General features: G+C 41.8%; 2 protein-coding genes across 6 annotated transcripts; one reads left to right on the top strand and one right to left on the bottom strand.

Moving 5' to 3' along the window:
- Positions 1-450: 450 nt before the first annotated feature.
- LOC124129934 lies at positions 451-9,133 on the bottom strand. 5 transcript variants are annotated; one of them, XM_046493289.2, is made up of 3 exons: positions 9,030-9,133; positions 4,128-4,226; positions 451-1,762 (listed from the first exon to the last, which is right to left on the bottom strand). In XM_046493289.2, the coding sequence occupies exons 2-3, from the start codon at positions 4,146-4,148 to the stop codon at positions 962-964; spliced, it is 822 nt and encodes a 273-aa protein (XP_046349245.1). In that variant the 5' UTR covers positions 4,149-4,226; positions 9,030-9,133; the 3' UTR covers positions 451-961. The 5 variants fall into 5 exon arrangements, with proteins under 5 accessions (XP_046349245.1, XP_046349244.1, XP_046349246.1 ...); XM_046493288.2 differs by having other exon boundaries at positions 8,988-9,087; XM_046493290.2 differs by lacking the exon at positions 9,030-9,133 and adding an exon at positions 8,774-8,874.
- Positions 8,945-23,469, top strand: LOC124135327 (alpha-protein kinase 1-like). The gene is made up of 10 exons (XM_046500601.2): positions 8,945-9,082; positions 14,447-14,643; positions 14,857-14,942; positions 15,244-15,464; positions 16,012-16,270; positions 16,546-16,635; positions 17,221-17,477; positions 18,071-18,971; positions 19,752-19,911; positions 21,375-23,469. Exons 2-10 carry the CDS (start codon positions 14,456-14,458, stop codon positions 21,916-21,918), a joined length of 2,706 nt encoding a protein of 901 aa, XP_046356557.2. The 5' UTR covers positions 8,945-9,082; positions 14,447-14,455; the 3' UTR covers positions 21,919-23,469.
- Positions 23,470-24,102: the final 633 nt, after the last annotated feature.

Raw genomic sequence — 24,102 nt, 5'->3', positions numbered from 1 at the left:
GAGTTTAGTGTGAGGCTTGACAACCAGTATGGAAGATTAGAAAGTTCTGTTTGACGTCGTTGTTCTTAGTTGTGACAGCTCGAATTGTGTTTTCTTTGGTTCGCGGACCAGACATTTACATCTTTTGGCTTAAGACATCAAAAGCTCGCTGCTAATGAAGTGCTAATGAAGTATTCCAGTATAAGAAAAGAAAAGAAAAGCCGACTTGGTGACGAATCTTGGGCTGCCTTACATGGCTTCATCTAGTCTTTGAACAGACTATATCACGGCGTGTCAGCTTAATGTGGGAGGAAAGACCGAAGTGATGCAGGTCTCAGACGTTACTGGCGTACCCAAGTGACGCAGCTCTGCACAGCGATATGCGGTGCCTTAGACGACTGGGCCAGTCGTGTCCCCGAAGGGTGCACTAATGCAAGTTTAATAAACGTAAATAAATCGGAACAATTTGTGTTTGGAAATTGAGCCAATTTATTTGTCAATTACTCGATAATGCATACATGTTTCACAAATAACAATTTACTAAAATTATGAAATCGTTGAGACTTTATCCAGTGTTCTGTGAGATCACAAGCTGAGGTCCATCATGGTATGATCTGGCTACGGTATTAATACCAGCGGGGAGGGAAACAATCCTGTTCACATTAGAAGTCATCCAGGATGTCGTCTCTTGGACGCTTAGTGGGCGGTCGGGTAGCCAAGTGGTTAAAGCGTTCGCTCGTCACGCCGAAGACCCGGGTTCGATTCCCGACATTGGTACAATGTGTGAAGCCCATTTCTGGTGTCCCCCGCCGTTATATTGCTGGAATATTGCTAAAAGCGGCGTAAAACCCCTCTCACTCACTCACTCACTCACTCACTCACTCTTGGACGCTTGATACAATCCGAGATTACCTATTGAGTATGACCATTTGACTTTACATAATGATATAGCCTACATCGCATTGACAGCATCACACAGATATCAAAACGCATTATTGTCGTCTGTTGTTCCATCGTTGATGACGTCACTATTTTCGCAAGGAGATGATCGCCTTCTATCAGGACCCGCTCTTAGGCAGGTGTGGCACCGTGGTGTGGATGCTGGATGTTGATTGGCTGGAATGTTTGGGCGGTACTTTCCACTTGTATCAAAGACACAACCAGAGTCAAGGTCATTTCTTGAACACTTACTAAGAGGTTCGGGGGGAAGGGATTGGCGTGAACTTGTATAATCCTTCCCAGACGCAGGACACCCCTCGGTGTCTGTGTGGGGCATGAGACAACGCAGGAGGGAGGTTGATCGGAAGGTGTCTCCGTGGGAAGACCCGAGGTCACAAGGAGGGCCCCTGCCGACGACAGCGTTCTTGATAACGCTGACTTCGTAGGTCGCCGCAATAGCGTCACCAGGGCACACTTTTAGAAGAAGTTCTACAAAATCAAGTTTAAGGGTGCAGTTGTCTTTGAAAGAGGCTTGGTCATCTTTATTCAGTACTTTGCTGTCGACTATCACCATCTTCCTCTCGCTGATATTGCGGATTTTGAAGACAAACGGATCTCTACCATCGTTCCATATCTCAGCGTACATTCTTGACATACGCTCGTCATTCAACCTAACGTCTGCACTCGAGCTTCGACCTATTGTCACCTTCTCTCCAACAAGTCGTCTGATGACGTAAGAAGGGAGATAAGCGGAGATACTGGTGCTGAGGGTTGGTTGGTAGAAGATAAGCAGACGACTGGGTGTTTCTATAGTCGCTGCACACGTGTCTTTCATTGTTGCACTCTGTGGATAGACAAGATATCAGGCTTTAAGGCCAGGCTTTTTTTTATTTTTATGATTACGGATTTTTCAGCCTTAAGTCCAGGGTTGGAGGAGGGGAAAAAAGCCAGATGCATTTTTTTTATGCAGAATGCCTCTGGCATACTTTATGAACATATTCTGTGTTCAAAAGACTGCCATTTGTGACGATAAAGCCCCTTGTAACAATAAAAACTCTACCACTTACAACACGGACAATTGTCAAGGGAGGCTGTTCATGTTCGGCTTCGAGATCAACAAAGATCGATTATGTATCTCTTTACTAGTTTACAACGGTAAATTCATGTTTCTTTTATTAAAAGGTGATGATAACAAATAAAATAACTGACTACGTGGCTATCGGCGGGGGAAAAAACGGAAATCTGATTTTGTTTTTACATTTTCTAAAAAATTAGAGTCGGCGGGTCCGTAATTCGAAAAATATAAAACGCCTGGAAAAGTTTTATTTTTTGTTTAACGTTAGCGAACGGGGATCCAGTGGCTGACAACTAGCCTCTCTCTTTCACTTTTACGTTTTAAACTTCTGACATGTAAAGTACATTAGTATGGTTAAAAAAAGAGAAAAATACGTCAGGGGGAATCTAACTGTGAGCAAATCCCTGACCCAAGATATATTTTACTCCATTGTCATTATCGTCTTTCCAAAGACAATCAGCTTGGCTCAATGAGATTGAGCTTGGCTAAAAGAACTGTTCTTCTTCAAATTGTAAGAAAGACTATAAAAGCCTTTTCGACACTTTAATCTTACCTATACATATTCGGGCCTAATTATCATTCATATTGACTTATCTGATAACTTTGAAACTAATTTTTAAACTTATGTAGATCCTGTGGTCCCAAAAGGGCACTAACCATACCCTGGTATAAATTACGGATAACTTGCGGGTGTTACCGGTAGGGAATAACAATCTTGGATGGACTACGTGTGGAAATAACTACGAACAAGTGTAAACATAGGTACGGGTGAGTGTCAAGGAAACGGGGGCGAAACAACTGCTTTCCCCTTTCGCGAACACCTGGTGTCATCACTGATTTGCTCTTTTTATATGACTGGACTACAGAAATCCAGTGATGACAACAGTTCAGGTAAGATTTTCATGTCATCTAAAAAGTTTGCTTATTTCTTAAATTATGCAAATTTGATCCCCCAAGACCTCTTGTTTTGATATATTAGTCTCTTTTATTAGGTTTCTCTGTAAGATAAATAAAATTTTCCCAAACATTCTGTGGATTTCGCGATCGCATTTTAAAGACCCCGAAATAAGAGCTTTGTCATTAACCAGTTTCAATTCAAATACCGTCCGTTAAGGCTCAAAGTAATATGCTACATACACGGAATGACATTAACACAAAATGATTTTGACAGAAAACGACCTAAGAAACAGTTGGTTGGTTTGTTTGTTGTTAAAGCCTGCACTAAGCAATATTCCAGCTATATGCCGGCGGCCTGTAAATAATCGAGTGATTGACATCATGAGCATCGATCTACGCAATTGGGAAACAAGGACATGCATCAACCAAGTCAGCGAGCCGTACCACCCCATGCAGTTAGTCGCCTCTTACGACAAACATAGTCGCCCCTTACGGCAAACATGGGTTGCTGAAGACCTATTCTCTTCCCGGATCTTCACATGTGCCCTCAACAAACAGACAATTATAAACCTACTGGCTGTTTGTGTAACTCGATATGCAGTTTTTGAAATTGTGGAAACACCTCGCAGGAGGTATTACTACGATTGTAACACCTCGCAGGGGGGCTTACAATCATTGTAAACCCTTGATAGAACAAAAACTACGAACAGCCTACGAGACGCACGTGCAGATTTTGTGCCATTGCGAGAGGCACGTGTAGATTTCGCACAGTTGCGAAACCCACGTGCTGAGGTCACCGGTTTCATTGAACCGGGTTCACGACTGCAGGCGATATTTCATCTCCGATACAGGTTATACATTTGAGAGTTTTTATTACAGTTATTCAATTAAAAGCGTTGTCTGTGCGATGAGTCGGTTTATAAGTCCGAAGTAGGCCCCCTCGGGACGTTCCCTCATGTGAGGGTTTACAATCTCTAGTAATCCCTCGAAGACATGGTTTCTCCTACACTTATAACGAAGGTATTTTGTGGATTTGAGGTTAATGGGGGTCCATATATTAATGTAGAAGTCTATAAAGTGGGTGGTCAATACAGGAGACACCCCATCAACACCCTCTGGATCCGCAACTGTACTGTGCGGGGGTAAGAACTATTAGGTCACACTATACCTCCTGGTTATACAATTCAAAAGAATGCTATAACTGCGTGCAGTCACTAGACGGACATTGTTGACGTACGAGTTCTGCTTGGCGATCCATGATCCAGGAAGTGCGAAGGTCAGGGTCACCCTAGTTATGTATAGCTCCTTTCCCGGAAACACCACAGAACCCGGATTTCTGGAACAAACAGGATGCATATATCTATTACCAACGCTATTTATCTATGAGTAATGGGTGCTAGTCTTGCATTGACTTCTTACATTACTGGGTGGTGGTGTTCACCCCAGAAACACCACAAATGTGACAGAAGGGTACGAAAGCCTAATGGTGCCACTTTAGTACCACAATCTTATTTTATTTAAATCGAAATTTCTCGTTATTTCAATTATTTTCTGAAAATGTCGATTTTGTTCTCGTTGCTTTGATTTTTTCCTGTTATTTCGATTATTTTCTCGTTATTTCAAGTGTATTTTTTCGTTATTTCAATTGTTTTCTCGAAAGTGTTCTCGTTTTACAGAGGTGAACTTGAAATGAATGTGAAAATAATCGAAGTAACGCAAAAAAACCTCGAAATGTCGAGTAAATAATTGAAATAACGAGAAAATAATCGAAGTGACAGGAAAATAATTGAAAGTAACGAGATAAAAGTCGAAGTAACGAGAAAATAATTGAAATAACTAGAAATTTCGATTTGAAAAAAAATATTATGGCACAAAAGTGGTATGATTAGGTTTTCGTAGGAGGGATACATTCTTTTCTAGTTCTTGTTGAACCACCAACTATTCATCCCTAGTGAATACAGAACCATTAACTATTTACCCCAAAATCTACAAATCCAATCAACCATGCATTCACCCAACGAGTATACTGAACAATCAATCATTCAACCTACCCAACCAACACCCGAGTATACTGAACCAATCAACCATTCACCCCCTGGAGTTTATGAACCATAATCCATTCACTCCTAGAGTATTCTTAGCCAGTCAACCATTCATCCCTCGAGTTCGCTGAACTATCAGCCATTCACTACACAGCGAGTATACTCAATCATCAACCATTCATTGACTATACTGACAATCAACCATTCATCATTTCGAGTATAATGAACAATCAACCACTCATCCTCTTGAGTATTCCCAACCTTTAGCCAGTCACTGCCTGAAGTATACTCAACAATCAACCATTCATTGACTATACTGACAATCAACCATTCACCACTTCGAGTATAATGAACAATCAACCACTCATCCTCTTGAGTATTCCCAACCTTGAGCCAGTCACTGCCTGAAGTATACTCAACAATCAACCATACACTACCTCGAATATACTCAACCACCAATACTACCTCGAGTATATCAAACATTCAGCCATTCATACTCCGATAGGGAATGCCGAACGGACTGGTACATGACATGAAATACTGATACAAAGAAAGTAATATATATATAAATGAAAATGCCGATCAAAAAGAATTGTTTAAAAAAACGTATAAAAGCCAATCAAACAATGAATATCAACAGGTAACTACTTACTTCTTAATCCGCCGAATACCGGACAGGATAAACATACTAGTGTTTGTACAACACTACAATAAATCACCCCCAAACACTACCCAGTAGTCTCATGTGTATATGTACAAATAGGGAATAGAAAAAGGGAACACGTCTCCCTGAAGCAACTCACCACTGATGTAACAAACATGGTTAAATTGTCTGAAGTCTTGGCCAACTTCCTAGTGTGAAGGTAAACACGCAACATCAACAGTTTGCCGTATCAGCCCCAGACGAGCATATCCATCCGGCCCACGACCCCCATGGTTGCAGATATTTGCATTCGGGGCGTGGCTTATGATATTCTTCACAGAATTTGTTGAAAAGGAATTCAAAGGTCAGTAAACCCGGATGGGATGATAAATGGGATATGACATGCGAATGAACTGCTGTAAAGGTATGTGAATAGACCGGTGCATTGTACATGGTTGTTTATTGGAGGAAAAGGAATTCAACATTAGATTATTGTTTTAGTTTTAAAAATATACACGAATTTCCAACCGAGTACTGCCAACTGAGAAGAGAATTATAACCGCGGAGAAACGTGTCTGCTTTGCGCATTCAGTTTTTCTAAATATTTAGAATATATGTACGATGTCATTAAGTTTAATTACACATGTGTTGATGTTATATTTGTTCAAAATAAAGGTTAAAGGAAAGTTAAAACGGTTTGATTATTTATGTTCCGTTATCAAAGCTGTCACTAATTATGTTACTACCACAGCTTACCCAACTGCTAATGTTACTACCACAGCTACCTCAACTGTAGTTGCTAATATTGTTACTATCACGGCCACCCCAACTGCTAATGTTGTTTCAATGACAACTACCCTGGCCGCTAATATTGTTATGATGACAGCTTACCCAACTGCTAATGTTAGTACCACAGCTACCCCAACTGTGATTGCTAATACTGTTACTATCACAGCTACCCCAACTGTCATTGTTAAGGTTTTTACTATAACAACTAACACAACGGTCCAGGGTGCCGTTTCACAAAACAACCTTAGCGCTGCGACTGTCTATGTTAAGATATGGGAGCTACGATCACTTAAGCGCTAAGATCGCTTTGTACAACGCTCAAGTTATGTGAGTGCTGCTATCACAACTAACACAACGGTCCAGTTCTGTGAGTGCTGCTATCACAACTAACTCAACTTTCAGTTCTGTGAGTGCTACTGTCACAACTAACACAACGGTCCAGGTCTGTGAGTGCTGCTATCACAACTAACACAACAGTCCAGGTCTGTGAGTGCTACTATCACAACTAACACAACGGTCCAGGTCTGTGAGTGCTACTATCACAACTAACACAACAGTCCAGTTCTGTGAGTGCTACTATCACAACTAACACAACAGTCCAGGTCTGTGAGTGCTACTATCACAACTAACACAACAGTCCAGGTCTGTGAGTGCTACTATCACAACTAACTCAACTTTCAGTTCTGTGAGTGCTACTATCACAACTAACACAACAGTCCAGTTTTGTGAGTGCTACTATCACAACTAACTCAACTTTCAGTTCTGTGAGTGCTACTATCACAACTAACACAACAGTCCAGTTTTGTGAGTGCTACTATCACAACTAACACAACGGTCCAGGTCTGTGAGTGCTACTATCACAACTAACACAACAGTCCAGGTCTGTGAGTGCTACTATCACAGCTAACACAACGGTCCAGGTCTGTGAGTGCTACTATCACAACTAACACAACAGTCCAGTTCTGTGAGTGCTACTATCACAACTAACACAACAGTCCAGGTCTGTGAGTGCTGCTATCACAACTAACTCAATGGTCCAGTTCTGTGAGTGCTACTATCACAACTAACACAACGGTCCAGGTCTGTGAGTGCTACTGTCACAACTAACACAACAATCCAGGTCTGTGAGTGCTACTATCACAACTAACTCAACTTTCAGTTCTGTGAGTGCTGCTATCACAACTAACCCAATGGTCCAGGTCTGTGAGTGCTACTATCACAACTAACTCAACTTTCAGTTCTGTGAGTGCTACTATCACAACTAACACAACAGTCCAGTTCTGTGAGTGCTACTATCACAACTAACACAACTTTCAGTTCTGTGAGTGCTACTATCACAACTAACACAACGGTCCAGTTCTGTGAGTGCTGCTATCACAACTAACACAACAGTTCAGTTCTGTGAGTGCTACTATCACAACTAACACAACAGTTCAGTTCTGTGAGTGCTACTATCACAACTAACACAACGGTCCAGTTCTGTGAGTGCTACTATCACAACTAACTCAACTTTCAGTTCTGTGAGTGCTACTATCACAACTAACACAACGGTCCAGTTCTGTGAGTGCTGCTATCACAACTAACACAACAGTCCAGGTCTGTGAGTGCAACCATCACAACTAACTCAACTTTCAGTTCTGTGAGTGCTACTATCACAACTAACACAACAGTCCAGTTCTGTGAGTGCTACTATAACAACTAACACAACGGTCCAGGTCTGTGAGTGCTGCTATCACAACTAACACAACGGTCCAGGTCTGTGAGTGCTACTATCACAAGTAACTCAACTTTCAGTTCTGTGAGTGCTACTATCACAACTAACACAACAGTCCAGTTCTGTGAGTGCTACTATCACAACTAACACAACGGTCCAGGTCTGTGAGTGCTACTATCACAACTAACTCAACTTTCAGTTCTGTAAGTGCTACTATCACAACTAACACAACAGTCCAGGTCTGTGAGTGCTGCTATCACAACTAACACAACTTTCAGGTCTGTGAGTGCTGCTATCACAACTAACACAACAGCCCAGTTCTGTGAGTGCTACTGTCACAACTAACACAACTTTCAGGTCTGTGAGTGCTGCTATCACAACTAACACAACTGTCCAGGTCTGTGAGTGCTACTATCACAACTAACACAACAGTCCAGTTCTGTGAGTGCTACTATCACAACTAACACAACGGTCCAGTTCTGTGAGTGCTACTGTCACAACCAACACAACGGTCCAGTTCTGTGAGTGCTACTGTCACAACTAACACAACGGTCCAGTTATGTGAGTGCTACTGTCACAACTAACACAACGGTCCAGGTCTGTGATACTATCACAACCAACTCAACTTTCAGTTCTGTGAGTGCTACTATCAATCACAACAATAAACAGTCACAGCACATGTCAGTGAGTCCTACCTATACTGTTCACACGCCATGTGAAACACCTGGTGACATGGAGTAGCATTCCTCGTAAGATCAAAGCTTATTCATTCCGAAATACACATAGCACAACCCCATCGTTACACGTACTTGAGTACTTAAAAATACACTCCGGTTAAGACTGGACTCGAGATTATTGCTGAGCAGATTCTCAACTCTTCCGCATACAACCGACAGCAAAACGACTTACCTGTTGATCAGATTCGCGCTCTCGTCAAAGGATTCACCTTACCTGGATTGACGCTCTAGTCACTGAATGGGGAGATATTTACGCTGTTGATATAGGTACTGTGACCTAATACTATTATTGTTCTAACATAGGAGCTTCAGATATACTGGTTGAGACACTATATGAATCATTGTATGACTCACCATTTGAAAATTGTTCCAAGTACTATACAGCCTTGACATTATGGCGTTGTTTGTATACTCATATGGTACTTATCAGTAATAACATTATCATCACCATGTTCGAATTACCATATCATAACCATTGTATTTACTAATCCTTCTTCATGTTTTCACGTATTACATATAGATTAATGACACCTCTACATCAACATTATCATGGCATATCATTTCTGTCATATTTATAAAATATATGATGCGTGTATTTCGTATGGTTTAAAGTTAAAATGCTTTTAGACTAAGGTCGTACTATATAGGCATGTTATCATTAAGATCGTAATTAATAAAACCATTACTCAGTATAGCCAGACGACGATACAAGGGACATTTCTATGTGATATTTCGTCTTGATCACATGTGACGAGGTTCATATCCATATGAGTACTTGTAGTTTTAGGGGCCTATTTAAGGTTGTATCAAATTTGCAGACATTAATTAAACGTTTGGGCGCAACCCCCACCCCACCACCCCTTCTTCTCCTCCTCTATATATTACGTTCGTTGGAAGCATGTCTGATATGCCAGAAGCATGTTGAATAGGACACTAGATCCGGGAGGACAGTCAGCAGGCCTGGTAGGATTGATTCAGGTCCGTCAAACATACCTGTGTATCCTTTACTCAGGTAAACTTCTGAGACCTGCATCGATTCCGGCTTTCCTCACACGTTAAGCAGGGCGGTCGGGTAGCCCAGTGGTTAAAGCGTTCGCTCGTCACGTCGAAGACCCAGGTTCGATTCCCGATATGGGCACAATGTGTGAAGCCCATTTCTGGTGTCCCCCCGCCGTGATATTGCTGGAATATTGCTAAAAGCGGCGTAAAACCATACTCACTCACTCAACTCACACATTAAGCTGACATGCCGTGATATAACTGGAATACTGTTAAAAGCGGTGTTAAACCCAACTCACTCATTCACTCACGTTTACTCAGATTTCATAATGAAGGTCAATATAAGTTAGTGATTACTCAACTTACATAGAAGCAATGATACAAAGTCACGCACGGCACTATGACTATGAGGTCTCCACCAAGACTAATAAGGGCACAGGACAAAGGAGCGTAGACCCCCTTTAATTCGACCACAAAGCTCTTATCACCAACAACGTATGGTTTGATCCAGGAAGTGGAGGCGTCACCTAACGAGAACTATAAGTAACCAAGTTTACAAGGCCTAAATTAGCTACTTCTTGGTATAACCTATGGCCCGGGTACATTTACCAGGTGTCCGGCCTCACATAACCAGCCTTACACATGGAGGTAACTTGATAGCTTCGTTACAACGTTGCGGACTGTTCCAGTTCGAGTTCAGTTTAGTCCTTTAAAAACCACCAACGCTGGTACAAGAGTATATATATACAGTAAACTACGGTTATAACGAACACCTTACAACGAACTGACGGATATAACGAACTTACTTTTTGGTCCCGACTATTTGCTGTAGTTATGCTGTATATATGCTTATAACGAACTACGGTTATAACGAACTAAAATTAGTAGTCCCTTTGAGTTCGTTATATACCGTAGTTTACTGTATATATATATATATATATATATATATATATATATATATTAAGACAGTAAGACATGTTACCGTCTTGATCTGCATTGAATATATATATATGACCCTAAAATCATATATCATTGAATATATATATATTCAAAGCAGATCAAGACGGTAATATGTCTTAGTGTCTTAATAAATAATATTTGATAATAATATATATATATACTCTTGTACAACCGTTGGTGGTTTTTCAGAGTCTATATATATTCAATGCAGATCAAGACGGTAACTTGTCTTAATAAATAATTTAGACACTTTAACGTAATATTGTGTTCAAATGTCTAATAAATCTGGACAGATGTTTCAAAGTGGATTTATTATTAGGTGATAACATTTTACGCAGTTTACACATATTTGGCCCGATATAACAATTCTTTGGGATGTAAAGTCGTTTTTGGAGAAGTGCTGCACACCTAAAAAGATCGTGAAACTCGTCTCCAACAGTAGATGAATTGCATAGTGTGCAGACACGGTCTTATCTCGGTAACCCTCGCCATCGAAGAAGAAGTTTGCCACAGAACATCACTTCAAGAGGATGTCTGACGTGGATGTCAGATGAAACATACCCCGCTTGGAAGCAAAAAGGCACATGCTTTTTCCGAGTCAGTTAAAGTCACGTGACTTCACACAAGTTCACCACAGCTCAATCGAACAGCTGTTGTCTATCAAGCTTTAATTATTTTATTTTTTTTAACAATGTCATATTAAAACATACCGGTAAGATAAATTCGTTGTATAAAGCCTTATCTCCGGCTCGTGGAATAAAACCTAACGCGGACCCATAAAATCCCCGAGTGTTCCTGCTACAACTTATAATACATGAATAATGAACTACGATGTGAACTATAAAATAATGATTGATGATGATGATGATGATGATGATGATGACGACGGATTGATTAAGTCATTGGTGACGCCATATAGTGATGATATAATAAAATATATAATAAAAAAAATCCTACTAAACATGTGATAGGGAAATCAACTGGTATGTTGACGAGATCGCGTGTGGTCAGACATGCTTCCCGACGTTGTTTGACTGACCTTCCCGATGTCCAGCCGAGTGACCTATCTGTTCACATCCTCGACAAACAGTCTTTACGTGCTTCTCCGCCCAGACCTGGTGTTTACATCAATCAAGTCCTGTAAACGGATTTGGAGATTATAATAACCGCGTTATATCTTTGGGAGGAAATAAAAGGGAAAACCATCACGTACGTTTCGTAAAAAGACAACGACGATAGCCTCTCAAGTTTCTTATGAAATCTGATTTGTTTGGGATTTTAACGCCTCCGCACGTTGGGTACACGAATTCACGTGTGTGGCAAATGCCATGTCTGCTTTAGTCGCTGACTCTTTCATGCATCGTCATTTAATGCAATAAAATGTCATACATTCCGACAATGTACTTTGTTTTGTAGAAACAAACATGACATTGTTGTAAAATCCGGAATGGGACTGAAACGAAAAAAAACTATTTCTGTTATGTATAAAACAGGACAGACGCAACCTCTATTGGTACATCTGTACTAGATCGGGTCTGACGATGAGAACACGGGTCGGGTGTCCCGCTGTATATATACTAACGGCAGTCGTAGCGCTACAAATTATATGTGAAAAGGGGCCCTTGGCCCTAGGGGTAGTTTCGCTTTATACATGTCCTATAATTTAGTCCTAGAAATATGTACAAACAATCAAATATAACCCAAATGGAGCCCCAAACTAATAAGATAATTGCAAGGAATCTAGACTTACCAAATCATTCTATTTGATTCACTTCTTAATTTATTCTCTAGGGTCTGGGGAGACAGACTAGGATCGTTTTGGGGGACGGCGCCCTGGTTTAAAAGATCAAAAGTAGATTTAGCCTCATTAAGGCGCGACCATGAACTGATAATCCCATACAATCAAAGTCTCTTCAAGTCAACCTGTAGGTCGGGATATATTTGATAAATTAACACCGGTTTTGCAACACCGATGATGTCCATGGTCAGGGCGCGTTATATTACTGTAGAATGTGGCTTGACTTTTGCTTGGATATCACTAGAATATGACAATGATATGGTCGGAATAAATCTAGGCTATGACTGTGATGTGCCTCGAATATGTCAATAGTATTAGAATTGCTTGTCGTTTGAGGCAACTAAGGGATCGGGTTGTCGGGCTAGCTTTGCATGTCATCGTATCCCAAATGCGTGGATGAATGCCCTTGATCAATCGCTGTATCGTCTGGTCCAGACTCGATTATTTATAGACCGCCGTCAGATTGAATATTGATGAATGCTGCGTTAAACAACAGACAAAGATATCTTTGATATCATATGACATAGTTGTATTAGGTCTAGAAAGTGAATGATATTATATGGTTGGAATAACACTAAGCTCCTCTGAGATAACTGGTATCAAACATATGTGTGAGATCGAGTTCCGGGTCTACTTTCCTGGTTGTAATTCATTGATAAGTTACCCCTACTTCTGTCGAATTCACCAAAGTCTGTGTCAACGTCTGTGTCGAGCGTACTTTGATCTTATCTAGTTTGCGTTATCACCATCGCCTTTATAATCCACAGATATGGCAGAAACCTTTTTTTGTGTAGGATCACGCTTGGTATGAGTAGTAACAGTGAACCTGATGACGTCACTCATGACTGTTGCGTTCTGAATTAATGCGCCACTGAGGTCATGAGAATAGATAAAATATGCATCGATTTGATGCTAAAACGGTGTCAGTTTAGGATGTAAGAAACAGATTGCTGCACTCCTGCCTGTCATATTCCATTTATCTTTCGACTCGTTGTAAGGTTAATCTGACAGCCCTACGACACGGTGTCTTGCGGAGTAATCTCTGTAGTCTTTTCTATGACTTACATGACTAAATCAGATGTGTGATATGGCTGTGATATGACTAGGCTATGATTATGATTTGTCTAGAATGTCCGTGATTTGGCATTGCTACAAAGTATGTAATATGGCTAAATTATGACTTTGATATGATTGTGATATGGCTGAATGTCTGTGATAGAGCATATAGCTAGGATGCGACTGTAATATGGCTCATGTGGCTTAATCTATGATTTGGATGTTATATAAATGGGTTATGCCTGTGATGTGATATGACTGCAATATGGATGTCTATTATGTATTTAGAGATGAAATACACTTGTCAGTATTTTTCGGGACAAGAAAATCTCACTTGAATGACATAACATTTATGCCGGAACTACTTTCAGTCTGCCTTTGTGACAACATCATTTTCAGATTAAGATCGTGAAGTAAGAAAATACATTTGTCTTTTCTTGTCAAATAATACGTTTATATCTATTTGTGTTATGTCATGACTGGTATAGATGTGACTGATATGACTGTGATATGGCTGTCATGTGGTTGTGGGTACACTCCGGGGCAGTGGTGACTACGCATAACACCACTACCACAGGCTAATGTGCATATCATGTGACCGGACTTTTCTCTTGCTTGTAAACAAACGCGCTTATTCTGAAAACAGAACAGACAGGCCTGATACAAGCCTTTCAGTTGTGCAATCCCCGAGTGTGACTGCAATATCCCATCAGATCTTTAACTCTGATACGGTACTTCTCGGCAGGAAGATCTGCGGACTCCTCACATAATATGGTATCGTGTGACACCGACGATAAATTCATTCTAATTTGCTTCAGGGTTTTAACATGGGTGGAGGACATAGCAGACAGTTAGATGTAGTGCGGGCGACACTAAAAGACGCCGCCAAGGCTAAACCGGATGTGGATAGGCAAGGCAAGTTCCGCTTCCTGAAAATCGGCGATGATGTTCCCAGTCGAGGTGGAGTCATTCTGCAACGGATGCGGCACTATGACCGGGTGGAACCGGAATTAAAGTAAGCTCGACTAGCTGCGCTTAATAAACATTGTCATTGGTGGCTTTGGTTCTAAGTAGAATCATCGTGTTCTGTCAATTTCTCTGGACGAATGCCAATGCCCGTCACATTGTTTCTGCATTCTTGACTTATTTTTTTAATGATTTCCTGACTTTCTTTCTGTATGAGTCAGACCACTACCCGACATCAAAATGCATCTTATTTTTGTTTCAGAAAACCCTCTCCAGCACAACAGAGGAAAGAAGCAAACCATCTAGACTCAGTCTGCTCATCTCTAGGAATCTCCGACGCCGATGCAGGTGATATATTAATGTCTAGATCAGTAACGTGCTAACCGCCTTGTGACCCAGCTTGATATATTTTCGAATGTTCCAGCTGAATAAAAGATTAACATCATGGAATGTATTTTTCCAGTTCTGTCAATATAAGACACACATCCGATGTTCTCCAAACCATGTTGAAATCATAAACAAATACAATCCTCCACGTTTAAGCAATAGCGTTGAGACAGATCGTACGAATGTTTTAGGAGAATCTGATATACTCTTCTGTTCAACCGACCCTCGTGAATAACAACATGCATTCTGTCGTCTGCTTCAGATCTCCTGTCCGCCATCTACAACGTCCCGGCAGACACCTACACCGACAACGCCTCCATCTGCCTGGACGCCTTCTTCCATCTGCTGGACCAGACCACACGGCAGTACCTAGGACACGCCCTCAAGCGAGACTGGGCCTGCTTGCCGCCAGAGGTCGCCTATGATTACTTGGAGATCATTCCTCCAAGTTCAGGTGGTCTCAAGGTTGGCGAGATACTCAAGGTCAGTTTAAAGACACGGAATTAACGACTGACAAGTTCCCTATTGATCTGTAAACACTAACAACAAAGGATGTCCTCTCCATTTGTATTCCAATGCATAAGAAACACCCAGAACACTTACAGCTAGTGTAAATGTAATACTGCTATATACTTTGTATACAACACACAATGTATGCTACTCTCTGAGGACGTCAAAGCGTTCGCTCGTCACGGGTATAATGTGTGAAGTCAATTTCCGGTGTCCCTCGTCGTGATATAGCTGGAACAGTGCTAAAAGCTCATTCACTCCCTGAGGGAATCTCGGGTCGTTATGGGGGCCTTGTGTAATGTTCACCACTCCTCCCACCACACCACTCCTCCCACAATCTCAGTTCGATTTTCAAGTTTGTTACAACGTGTTAAGCCAGTTCTAGGTGTCGCTATTAATACTGAACTATTACTAAGTTGTGTACTCACTCAGTCTAAGAAAGTGAGTAAGGGCATGTATGTTCGATGACATAGTCACCAGTAGCCATCTAAATATTAATTTATTTTCTATGCTAACGCAGAAATGCGTAGGATACGCTCTCCGTTGTAACAAATTCGATATGGCGTCGGCCTTGACCTTGCTCCTAGACCAGCCGACAGAGCAGCGCAAGGACAAAGAGCTACTAGTGGATGTTATAGAACTGCTACACGTGCTGTGTCCACGCCTTCTGCTCCCACCACAGCTCGTCTTGAGGAGGTCAGAGGTTATGACCTACAGAGGTGACCTTCATGGAGCCATTAGGGAGCTGACTGGGCTCTTGGAGAAAGACAAACATGGAGGTTAGCGGAGAGGGGAACTATATAATCTTGAAGTCTTTGGAAAAACATGTCAAACAATGTTTACTCAATTAATTGTTTGGTTTTTTTAGATACTTTCAATCATGATCTTGTACTGCTGATGTATGCAGAAAGAGACTGTAATGTATTTAGGCCACGTCTTCCGGTCTGTTAGTACCACTCGATGACTGACTATGTCAGAACCATTGACGCCGTTCTTTGAAACGGAAGCGATGACCCTGTGCGAGTTGGTAGCATTATATGTGTTGCTGCTTCAGAGAGTATATGGCAGTATCGATCAGAGGACCAGGAGTTGAAGGTACGAGCACAGTGTTCGCAGATGACGGGACAAATACTGCACAAGATGTGTGAGTAGCCTAGTTTGATTTTATGCCGCTTTGAAAGTTTTCCAGTAATATCACGGTCTGTCATCTTGATGCGGGAGGAAAACCAGAAGTCTCAGTAGTTTATCACTTTGGTGAAACCCACCAGCACAGGTGTGGTGCTGACAAACCTAGAAACATATTCGGGGTGAACCTGGGATAAGATTCCTTCTTCATAGGATTCTGGCACGCCTAAGGGACGCAACTCCAATCACATCAATTGCATTACTCCATTACAGCTTGTTTATTTGTTGTTTAACACCGAACTCAGCAATATTCCAGCTATATGACTGCGGTCTGTAAATAATCAAATCTGGACCAGACAATCCAGTGTTTGAGATCATGAACATCGATCACCGCAATTGGGATCGATGACATGCATTAACCAAGTCAGCAAGCCTAACAACCCCATCCCGTTAGTTGCCTCTTACGACAAGTATTGTCAGTCGCCTCTTACGGCAGGCATGGGTTGCTGAAGACCTATTGTAACCAGGGCCTTCACGGGTGTCATTCAAGCTTGGCATATCCAGAGGCGATAGTTTGAAATGCCATTCCTATCTTTCCCTGCAGGTTGCTGGAAGGATGCTGTGACCCCACTGGTTGAGTCGATCACGGCGTTTGGATCTACACAAGAGAAGGACACAGACGGCATCATTGTTTCCTTGGAGCTGATATCTAAATGTCTGTGTAAGATAACCAATGGGGACTACCAAGACCTGAAGGATATTCTGGGCTTTCAGTTCGACGATCGCTACTTCCAGGCTCATGTTGCGAGCAAAGAGGCTGCAGATCTGGCCAGATGTCCACTCTTTGCTGCTAGAACACAGGTAGATTTTGTCAGTGATGATATGTGGCAGACTATACAACCGAGCATTACGGCAAATCAACACATTCGGTGATATTGACGTTCTCCGATCTAAAAAATAACGATCTTTAGGGTCTAGGCACGGATCAGTTTGCAGTCCCAGCGCGTTAAAATACAACTCAAATTGTATGTACATACTTATCTAGTAGATAATGATGATCCACGCATAGATATAAGAACATCTATAGTTCTGAAAGGAGCTAGCATTATATCCTTTATATGGTATGATACTAACATATAAAATGTGATCCCACGTTTGTTTCAAATTGTATTCCTCGTGCTTACTAACATCACAAATATAATATACATGTATGATCATTATTAAGAATTACAGATTTGTTCATTTTCAAGAATACTGATTGTCATAAAAAAAAAGTACAAACGATTATTTCTTATTTGGTAATAATATGGAAGAGTGTCCTCTCAAAAGTTGATTAAATTATGAAAATGATATAATCATGCCATTTGTCTCTCTACAAAATTGCTGCAAGTTGAATTGTCATTATTTTGATGTTTCCATCTTAGTACACTCTGTTGTTGTCCCATGTTCAACAGAACCAGGCTGCGGAATCGTTGTTGATGTACACGGCCCAGCACCCAGGCAGCGCTGACCATCTCTACAACATAGAACAGGTCATCACTGAACTGACCACTGGTCTGGCTGTCCACAAGTCCAGATGGCATCTGGAATGTCGCCAGGAGTTCTTTGAGTTTGTCAGAGCAATATACCTCCTGAAACTCGCGTTTTGTTTCTCGGACCGAGAGGAAGACAAGCGATACGCGACAAAGCTTGAAGAGACCGCCATGTTTCTGTACGGCAAGTATTGTCAGCAGCTCGTTTCCGGTGGATTTATGGTCTGTACGTTGACCTTGACCCCAGATATCATGACAACGGCCAACTCTCTGATGGTTGATCTAGGTCTAGGGGTCATTGACCCCACTGCTAGCTGTTGTATTGAGATAACTCGGAAAGACGTCGAGAAGAAATCCACCAACAGACGCCATCTTGTCACGTTCGGCTCCTCACAGGGCAAGGGGTGTGACGAGTACTGCTCTGATGCCAAGAGGGGTGAAAGAATGGCAGACAGATTAGAACTCGGTTTACCTATCAATCCTGTTGAATATGGCATCCCCGATTCTGATGTACCCATAGAGACATTTCAGGATTTGTGCGGCTGTATCTTTAGTAAAAGGGGAGAGTACCCCGAGATTAACCACAGCAGAAGTATGAGAGTAGGAGGCCGGAAGTTAGATCCTGAATTGCCTCCCCTTGTGAGTACATTCATTCCCACATATGTCGACACACACGAGAGGTGCAGCTCTGACGGCAGCGATAGTGGCGTCAACAGCTGTGACGAGAACAGCATCAGCGACGGGGCCAAATTCTCCCCGTTATTGTCGGCCGTACCTTCATTTGTTGGAGACTTCAGACACACACGAAGCGGATCTGTCAAAAGTAATTTTTAAACTTTAATACATTTATCAAAGACTTGTTCAGAAAGAAAGGTATCATCAATAGCCTCGCTGCTTTTCAGAACAACCTTGATATTTTTAAAGCAAGAGAGTGAATTTTGTTCGACGCTGTTGTTCGAACCCTCAGTCAGGTTTCTGGCGCGTCAACGGGACGCAACTCTGCACAATCATTTGCGGCGCCATACGCAGCTTGTCCACCCTTGCGCCCTTGTCAGATTGAGATCCATTTTCAAACTTACGATTTTGATTAAAGTTGTCACATAGAGATGGGTAGTACTAATGATCAATGTATTATGTTGGTTGGTTGTTTAACGCCGCACTCAGCACTATTCCAGCTTTATGACGGCGGTCTGTAAATAATCGAGTCTGGACCAGACAATCCAGTGATTGACGTCATGCGCATCGATCCACCCAATAGGGATCGATGACATGAATCAACCAAGTCAGCGAGCCTGATCACCCGATCCCGTTAGTCGCCTTTTACAACAAGCAAAGTCGCCTTTTATGGCAAGCATGGATTGCTGAAGACCTATTCTACCCCGGATCTTCACGGGTACAGTTTATTATGAGCAGTGACCATTTCTCAAGTTCATTGACATAGAGTGAATGTACAGACAAATCCGTGTTTTTCAGAGTAACTAATATTAGGAATAAACATTACCCCGCGTCAACTGTAAAACATTTTTACTTTAATTATCATATCTATTGGATCAATGTTGTCATAAGAATTACCGATCATTTATTTGAACCTGTTCTTCCCAAGGAGCCCGTCTGTTGAAGTTCAACCCAGTGACAGGGATATGGACGTCTCAGAACACGCTGACATGGCTGGGGCCGGTGCTGGATCTCCCAGAGAGCAAGAAGGGCAGGTGCCGGGAAGCCTTTGACGTGCAATATCTTCATCAGGACGAAATCATGGGCAGGTCAGTCTCTGTCATTGGACAGGCTTCCATAAATACACGTAATCCTGATGTGTGTCATCGTCAATATTTCACGAGTTTTGTATCCTCCATCGCCCGGAAATACATACGGCAGCTTTGGGGAGTAGAGACGTGTGTCTATATTAGTTATCGAATGAAGCTTATATCAACTCCGTGCATGAACTTTGTGCGAACCCTACCATCCCTTTATATTCAAGTAATGTGTAGGTCAGATGGCCGCAAAGCTTTGGCCATGCCGTGTGTGCGCCACATTATCTGACCACTCACTGGCCTGAATTCTCAATGGTTTCCCTCGCTAAAAACGGGTCGGAGCTTGATACGTTGGTTGAATATATGGGGGCTGTGCCTCACATAGAAGAAATTACGGAATAGTGAAATCTTTGGTTGTAGTTGGTTTGTTGTTTAACGCCGCACTAAGCAATATTCCAGCTATATGACGGCGGTCTGTAAATAATCGAGTCTGGACCAGACAATCCAGTGATTAATATCGTGAGCATCGATCCACGCAATTGGGATCGATGACATGCATCAACCAAGTCAGCGAGCCTGACCACCCGATCCCGTTAGTCGCCTTTTACGACAAGCATAGTCACCTTTTACGGCAAGCATGGGTTGCTGAAGACCTATTCTACCCCGGAATCTTCACGGGTCCTTTGGTTGTGGAAATCACATGATGCCATAGAGGTATTTCCACAAAAACTTGAGTCAGTTGAGCAAATAAGTATATAAGAGTATAATAAGCAGGGGTCCGACCTTTGGAAAATTGACAAACTTTAGGAACGTGGAGTCATCCTATTGCTAGTTCTGTAGGCATTTCCAAGGAGAGAGTACGTTCCATTATAACAGAAACTTTGGCAGGAAACTATGGTAATGAAGAAAGTATCAGCTCGACGGGTTCGAGTGAGTGAGTGAGTGAGTTGGGTTTAACACCGCTTTTAACAGTATTCCAGTTATATCGCGGCGTGTCATTTTAATATTGGAGGAAAGCTCGAAGTGATGCAGGTATCAGACGTTTAGCACTTCGGTGAAACCTACGAGCACGGTTATGGTGCTGACAAACCTAGAAACATAATCGGGGCGAACCGGGATTCGAACCCACAATCGTAGGTTTCTGGCGTGCCCAAGGGATGCAACTCTGCACAGCGAATCGCGGTGTCTTAGACGCCTGGGCCACCCGTGCCCCCTCGATGTGTTCGAAAGGTTCTGATAAACAAAAACGCACCAGACAGCATCCGCTGAGCGTGCTTTCGAATTTCAAACCCATCCCGATTATGAACCTTGGACTGTCAGTACCACATGGTGCTCGCGAGTATTATAAAATTGTTATTGTCTTTGGCCTATGTCATTTTTCTATTTTTTCCTTCAATAAACTGACACGCGATGTCACTTAAATACTGTCAAACCCAACTCACTTACTCACACGTGGCTCATGTTCTCCAACACAGGTATGTGGGCAAGCGCTATAGGAAGCAGCGATGTCCGAGTCAGTACCTTGAGGACATCATCTGCCAGAAGACCGCCCGCTTCCTGGTGACACTGTTCAACGCGTCCCTTCACACCTACAAGTCGGACATTCAGGTCCAGTACGTCCCAGTCGCCCACCTCCAGATCATGTCGTCGTCGGGGGAGTTGGAGGACTGGATCAACGTGGAGCCGTACCTGGAGGGGGACTTCATCAAGCTGACCAACAACTTGTCCTACAGCAACCCTCGAGGTCGAGAACTGGCAACAGCTCTCACCCACTTCTCCTTCGTCCAGTCTCGGGGCAAGTTGATGCTCGTGGATCTCCAGGGTTGGATGCCAGCCGACGGCAAGGGCGTGGTCTACCTCACCGACCCCCAGTTCCACTCTAGCGGTGGGGGCAAACTCAGCAGCTGTGACATGGGGGAGACGGGGATTGAGGTGTTCTGGGAGACCGTCCATCCTGAATGTAACGACATCTGCTGGGCTTTGAATCTGCCAAGACCATGTGAAGGTTCACTGATTTGAGCTACAGCGTGTTTGGTAGGCGCAAGGTGGGGTTTTGCGTACAATGACGTACGGTGTTACAACATGTCCATCTACAGCAACATTTTCATCTGATGAGATCATGATCAAACTTACTTGATAATGTTGGAAATAATATGGATCAGTTGCAATCAACCATTATAAGAGTTTGTCAAAAAGCATAAACCAGTGTTGGTTGCGTTGAAGAATTCAACCATGTTTTCAAATCACAACTACTGGCCTCTAGTTAACAACAGCTGATTGGACGGCAGTATCACTGTGAGAAAGGTCATTCTTTCTCAATCCTGGTCGGTATAATAATATGACAATAATATTCCAAACGTCGGTAACAAAATGGTGACTTGTGATTCATAGAACATATAAAATACATTTGGGTACACATTCGGGCGTTCGGTTCCAAATTAACCTCAGCATTAAGTGTACAGGTTTCATTCAAACACATTTTACTGACAATCAATGGGACTGCAAAGCAATTCATGAGCTGCCATAACCCTTTCCTTTACAAAAGGACAGAATGATTAATATAATAGTTCATGCAATCAACAGTAGTATTTACAGCAAAATAATTTGAGACAAGAGCATGATTAAATATTCAATTGACATAATGTAAATACGTACACCTATACAAATAAGAGGTCCGTGTAATTGACACTCACATCTGAGTAAGCCTTGACAAAGTCGGCCTTGACTTAATGCTTGTATGTCTGAGTCTTGTATACTTTCCTTTCTTTTTTTGTTTGTTTCTGACATATTTTCTGTTTAATACTTTTGATGAACTTTCACAATAAGTTTTTTTAGGTTATAATCGGTAAACGTTTCATTTGAATGTTGTTAACAATTTTAACAACGTTAACAACGACTGTACATAGTTATTTTCATTCTGCGTCTTTGTGGTGAGTCGCTATATGGCTGAAATAATGCCGATGCGACGTTACATTTTAACTCACTCACTCTTTATGGTGATCATCCTGTTTCTTGATATAAAATAGCTTTAGAAACAAATTGTGGGAGACCTGTGTTGACCCTTGCTGCCTCTAGCTGTACCATGCCTAGTCCACAAGTTTGTACATGTAACATAGGTCTACCTACAACGTGTACATCTCCTAATTCGATCACCCAAGACCTGGCATTTATCTGAGAGAGCCAATCAACAAAGCATGGCAATAGTTGCCGAAAACAGACGTTAATATCAAAATCTGTATGAAAGTGTGCATGTCCAGTTAAAGACATTCCTCTTCATGGGAGATTGTGAATGTATACTAACGGAAAAAAGTAACTGTGCTTCATATAAAGTGGTGTAAATGTTATGTTATTGAAAATAACAACATAATATATTCGCCTGATCAATGTTTATCTTAACAAATTCATTGACAAGGCCCTACCTGATAACAGGAGACAGAGACACGCCCTAGAAGAGGTGGGGTCTGTCAATATCGGGTGTGACCTCCATTTGCGTTGATACAGACGTACAGTTGGTGCATTGCGTAAGCGTTTTTTACGATTAAACAAGTGTCAGAAGTGTGGATTTTAGCTCTTCATAACTAAACAATAATTGTGTAGTTTACATTAAAAATAAACAAATGTGTGACTATCATGCTCCCGACAAACACGCAAACATCCAAATTGTGCGCCGTGCATGAACATGCACGTGCAAATTGTGAATCACGACCTTAAAGTCGAGATGTATTCAAGAATATGTATTGAATGAAGCATTATTTAATTTCAGAATAAATTATTTTTATTGAACTTAATGTGAAAACAGTTTCTTTTTAGTATATGTAACGTTATTACATTTGTATTTAGTGAATGATATTATTTGTTTTCCGATTATCGACATTGTTCTTTTTTTTATACATGCCTCATTTATTGTCCTGTCATTTCGATATTAATATGAAATAAAATATTTTTGTCCACTCAACAGCAACTTTCAAAGTATTCATAATTTGTAGTTTATCGATAACAGTAAACACATTGTTCCCATGATGGGAACCCGGGTCTTCTACGCACTTTGGTGAAACCCACGAGCACGGATATGGGGCCTTAAACATAAGATAATCATGGCGAATTTGGGGATCACAGATTTCTATTTCACACACGGGAAGCAACACTGCACAGTGAATTGTGCCGCTTAAGACGACTGGGCCACCCGTGCCAGTGATGAAGAGA

The sequence above is a fragment of the Haliotis rufescens genome, unplaced genomic scaffold (assembly GCF_023055435.1).
Source record: "Haliotis rufescens isolate VD_foot unplaced genomic scaffold, xgHalRufe1.0.p SCAF_19, whole genome shotgun sequence".
Taxonomy (NCBI): domain Eukaryota; kingdom Metazoa; phylum Mollusca; class Gastropoda; order Lepetellida; family Haliotidae; genus Haliotis; species Haliotis rufescens.
The sequence above is the reverse complement of the archived record's forward strand: the minus strand, read 5'-3'. Positions and strand labels throughout refer to the sequence as shown.

Bases quoted from the DNA above. Each gene is read 5' to 3' on its own strand.
- LOC124129934 (XM_046493289.2), bottom strand. From the start codon at position 4,148: ATGGATCGCCAAGCAGAACTC. The intron at 1,763-4,127 runs GTACGTCAACAA...GTCTATCCACAG, and splicing joins TGGATCGCCAAGCAGAACTC to AGTGCAACAATGAAAGACAC.
- LOC124135327 (XM_046500601.2), top strand. From the start codon at position 14,456: ATGGGTGGAGGACATAGCAGACAGTTAGATGTAGTGCGGGCGACACTA. The intron at 14,644-14,856 runs GTAAGCTCGACT...TTTTTGTTTCAG, and splicing joins CGGGTGGAACCGGAATTAAA to AAAACCCTCTCCAGCACAAC. The intron at 15,465-16,011 runs GTCAGTTTAAAG...ATGCTAACGCAG, and splicing joins AGGTTGGCGAGATACTCAAG to AAATGCGTAGGATACGCTCT.